Source organism: Trachypithecus francoisi, unplaced genomic scaffold (genome assembly GCF_009764315.1).
Source record: "Trachypithecus francoisi isolate TF-2019V2 unplaced genomic scaffold, Tfra_2.0 Lachesis_group14, whole genome shotgun sequence".
NCBI classification, from domain to species: Eukaryota; Metazoa; Chordata; class Mammalia; order Primates; family Cercopithecidae; genus Trachypithecus; species Trachypithecus francoisi.
In genome coordinates, this window is record NW_022681459.1 from 33,259,453 (window position 1) to 33,264,477 (window position 5,025).

Here is a 5,025-nt window from a genome sequence, read left to right on the forward strand (position 1 = left end):
CATGGAGATCAGAAATGCTGGATGTCAATGAGAAGGTGGGGCTGACTCAGGTTAACTCTTCCCTGGGGAGCCATATTGGAACTCCCATCCTATGTGGAGACCATCCACTTGTGGGGAGTTTCTAGGACAGGGACTCAGTGATGTGAGGAGAAGGGGATTCTGAATGAACACTGAGCCTGTCGATAAAATTCTCCCCAGCTCAGCAACCTTAGGTATTGGGGCAAAGAGCAGGAGCTGTAAAAAGAAAACGGCATCCTCTTTGTTCCTAATCTCTCAGAAACATCTTCAGATCTTATCTTAGTGGTCACTGCCTCAGGACAGAGGTGCAGGAAATTAGCTCAGCCAGGAGGGCCATCCTCCCTAGAGCGTGGTGGACAGAGTTGAGTAAGATGCGGTTTCTGGAAACTCCCCGTAATGGCTTCTGTCCAGATTGGGCTGCACAGCGTGGGAGATGGGGGTGCAGTTAGACTGAGGCTGTTCCTCGAAACAGCAGGGACTGCAGCAATCAGGAAGCTCCTTGTCACTGCCCCTGCATTTGAAGAGCTAGGAAGAGTTGCACATTCAGGGCCCACAGCGCACAAGCATCAGGAAGCTGTTCCTGTCCTGGATGAGAAACCACAGAGCAGGTTTCCTTTTGGACTTCATGGTGGAAAAGGAGAGGAGCCGAGAGAGAAGAATTCTCGAGGCCGCGCTGCAGGAAGCCCCTTGCACAGGGTGAGGAAGCATCTTCAGAGCAAGGAGGAAGCCTGAGAGCCCAGGGCAGGTTTTGGTCTCATTTCCCTATGAACTTGGACCACTGTGGAAAGTGATGCTGCTTGTGTATGAGTAACAGTAATAATCAGCCTCTTCCTCAACCTGGAACCCAGAGATGGTCATGGAGGCCGTGTTGCCAGAGTTGGAGCCAGAGAAACGATCGGGGACTCCTGAGGGCCGATAACTGACGTGATAAATCATCAGTTGGGGGCCTGTGCCTGGGTGCTGTTGATACCAGGAGACAATGTTATAACTCCCAACATCACTGCTGGTTCCAGTGCAGGAGATGGCGACCAACTGTCCAGAGGAGCCAGATACTGAGCGAGGCTGAGTCAGGGCAGACTGAGCCCAGGACCCTGGAAAGAGGGAGAAACACATGCTAATGAGTCAGTGCTGGGCCCAGGTGAGCCTGAGGAGCAGGAGACCAAGGATTAGGTCCCCGAGGCCCCTTCCCTGGAGGCATCACCTGTGTCCTGAGTGAGGACAGGGAGGAGGAACAGAGCCCAGGCCATGGTGGAGATGTCCTGAGAGCGCTGCCTCCTGAGACCCAACACTGGGCCTGCCCCCAGCCCTGTGTTATCTCTTGTGCCTCAGAGTAGGGCGGGGCCTCCATGCAAAACTGCGTCCTGAGCTCCTCTCCCCACCCCATTCTCACATGGGCCTGGGATCAGAGACTTCTGCTTCCCTGGACAGCAGGGCTTAGCCGAGGGAATTGAAACTTCTTGACGTGGATTTCCTGAGATTGAGCCCACGACAGTGCTCGGGAAATGAAGCCAGCCTTGGGGTCCCTCTCCTTCCAGTCCTGAGGTTCACAGTGGTTCTGGCTGTAGAGTGCTTAGTACTTCCTTCCCTTGTGTGTGGTCCAGTGTGAGGACAGGGCCCAGAGTGGCTGGGAGAGACCCCAGCGCCCCCTTTCCCAGGACCCCAGGCCCCACAGGGACCCCTCAGTCGCCCTCAGCCCTTGTAGGGCTCCTCAGGTCGGCTGGGTCCTCACACCTCGCTCTACCATCTGTGTCTGCAGAGGCCTGAAGCTGCTGCTTGAATAAACCTGGGGTTGATTTATTGGGTTTGGTTTTTTTTTTTTTTTGAAACGGAGTCTGGCTCTGTCACCCAGGCTGGAGTGCAGTGGCATAATCTTGGCTCACTGCAACCTTCACCTCCCAGGTTCAAGCGATTCTTCTGCCTCAGCCTCCTGAGTAGCTGGGATTACAGGCATGTGCCACCACGCTGTGCTAATTTTTGTATTTTTAGTAGAGACGGGGTTTCATCATATTGGTTAGGCTGGTCTCGAACTCCTGACCTTGTAATCTGCCCTCCTTGGCACCCAGCCTATTGGCCCTTCTAGAAATGCATTTATGGGGGCACAACAGATTTAGGACCCAAGACTGCCTCTGTCTCTTTAGGGAGACTCAGGAGGAAGGAGCTCCTGGGACCGCATACCCAGGGTGAAGCCCAGCAGGGACCTTCCAGGCCCAGGCCCGCGCTGCCCCTAGTGGCTGCAGAAGGAGGAACCCGAGCCCCAGGAGCTCTCCTGAGTCACAGCTGACAGCGCCTGCCCTGCACCCCCTGCCTTCTGGTTCCCTTCCCAGCTCAATCCTAGGCCCCTGGTCCCTTCTCATCTCCCCCATGCTCCCTCCCCCAGGGTGGAGTGCGTCTCCCACACCAGGGCTCCAGATGCTCCTCCTGGTGCCTGTTTGCTTTTCCCAGAGGACTGTCCCACCAGTTGGTGTCCTTGAGGCAGCTCTAGCTCAGGGCTGAGGAAACCTCACGCGTGAAATAAATCCACCCCCAGCAGGCGGGTGGGACAGGAACATGGGATGAAGAGAAAACCAACTGATTACTCAAAATGTTGACAGAAAAAGCGTGACATAGAGGAGGCAGCGCTCATGAAGGCTGTGACCAATCTCTTGAAAAGCACTGGGGTGGGGGTTGGGGGGTCCCAGGCCAGAGGAGCTAAGGAAAGGGGCCTGGGGTTAGGATTGGGTCAGAGCCAGGACCAAGAACCTCTCCTCAGGGCGCATGCGTCCCTCAAACTGTGACCCGGGACTTTCCTTAGTCCTTCCCTTTAGTGCACATTGAGTACCCCTCAGCCCAGAGCTGGGTGCCTCCCTGAGGTGAAGCCTCCCCACACAGAAAGCCACTGATCCCATGTGTTCCTCAGAAACTCCTGGGTTTGGGGTAAAGACTCCAATCACGGCGACTTCTCTCTGTCAGAATGGAAATGTAAACGTCCTCTCAGGAGATGGACTTTGGGTTCTGCAGTGTGAGTGCTGGCAGCAGGGAGGGGGGGAAATGTTTTGTGTCACTGTCCCTATTAGAAAGCAGAGATTTCTAACAGCACAGGAGAGGGGAGCCCTGGGCAAGGGTGAGAGGAGGGAAGAGTGGGCTCGGGCTCAGGTGAGAAAGTGTGTGGTGTGGGAAGGTGACAGCTTTGTATTTGAGACTACTGTTTCTGCATGTGTTATTTAGATATTTATGTGCTATTTTGCTGAATAAATAGTTGCAAGAAAATAATGTTTCCATCTGAGCTAGCACTAAAATGGAATTAGGTCAGTGACCAGCTCAAATATCAGTGATCATTGATTGTGGAGCCAGTGGCCTGGATCCTTTTCCCCTGAGAACACTCTAGGAGCCCAGGCACTCCCTGCAAAAAGGAAATCTCTGATCTTCAAGATATGCCACCTTGTCTTTTCTTCCATGCTCTGTTAGCACCAGGCTAAAACAAAGACCCCGCCAAAGCTATTGGAGTCACCAACCTCATTGAAACTCTCCTGGATGTGTGTGTCTACACAGAGGACCAGACACAAAAATCAGAAGCACTTGGTGAATCTGTCCTCACTGCAACCCAAGCAGCAATGAAGAGTAGCAAGGTTCTCTTCCAAATTGTGGTTTCTGCAAAGATTTAGTTTTTTGTTTTTTTGTTTTTTTAATTCAAAAATCTTGTCTCTTAAAAACTGAGGCCTGCAGGGATGTGTTCACTGGTTCATGTGATGGGTAATGTCTCCAGAGGGACTGGGTCTGTCCCACATCTGCACTTTTAAAAGTCACTAATTTAGACACCAGGCACGTTTGTAGAGCACAAGCTCTAATCAAGTATATGTGGAAGGACGTGCTGTGTAACCAAGGGAAAAAATGGAAAGCTCCACAATCCCCTTCATGTCTAAACCATGTGGTCCATGTTGAGGAGGTGCACACAGATGAGGAGGCAGCTGAGACTGAGGGCTAGAGACCCCTCCTTTACAGCCACAGCTTCCTTTATCTTCCTGCTCCATCAGCAGACGTTGACCCATATGCACATCAGGGATTGGGCATCCTCAACACCGTCTGTCCCTGGTGTCTATGCATGTGTACATCCTCTGGGACTCCTCATTGAGGGATGTCACTCAAACCATCTGTGGGCACAGTACAGCAGACTGAGGAGGAAGTAATGAGTACCCAGCTTCCTTCGTCTGTTTCTCTGGTCAGAAGATCAGACTCCATCCTTGAAGGCCTGTGATAACAGTCACCTTCTTCAAGTTTGGCCACTTGGCCATTGTCCCATACCATCCTCGCCTGTGCTTTGTCCTGGGACAGGCTCAGCAGGGCTGTGGACCTTCCAGGAGCCTGGCCATGGATTTGGTCTGGGTCCTGCTGAGAGATTATCGATAACACCTGGCTCAGCAGCAGGTGAACCTCAAACCCATCATCTTCCTCCTCCAGCTCCTCTCTGGGTTCCGCAGACTGACTTAGTCCCATCTTGGTCATTTAATTAGGATGTGGTTCTGTGCCTTTAGGATTGTGTGAATGATTTTCATCACCATAGTTTGGCCATTTGGGGAGCCACAACTCATGTGGATTCATCACATAGTCTAGTCTCATTTCACATCTGGTGCTGCTCTTCCTATGCCATCTGCCAACCCCGCAATAAACTAGAAATTGACATGCTCAACTTTTCATTTCTTTCTCATCAGTGTTTTATATAAACACATAGAAAGCATCAGAAACCCAGGCCTGATGAGAAACCAACTTTAGGTTACTTGGTCTCTGTGAGGCTCTTAGGATCATGGCCTCTGCACAGGACATGACCGCTGGAGGGTGGGGGTTTCTGGTCCCCCCAGGCAGGCGTATTCTGTCACTGAGCCCAGGATAGCCCCTTGGTCAGGGCTGTGGCCTGAGGCAGGTGAGAATCTGCTTCCCTCTGGAGAGCATCTCTTCAAGGAGGCTGGGGATGCCCATACAGGCCAGGGCCCCAAATGCCCCACGACACCCACCTGAGGCTTCCCTTAGCCCAGG

General features: G+C 52.6%; 1 gene segment (V, D, J or C); it reads right to left on the reverse strand.

The window, feature by feature from the left end:
- Positions 1–400: 400 nt before the first annotated feature.
- LOC117096582 lies at positions 401–1,290 on the reverse strand. The segment is given in 2 exon segments: positions 401–1,109; positions 1,220–1,290. Coding segments are annotated over 2 exon segments (375 nt in total).
- Between the last annotated feature and the right edge of the window lie 3,735 nt (positions 1,291–5,025).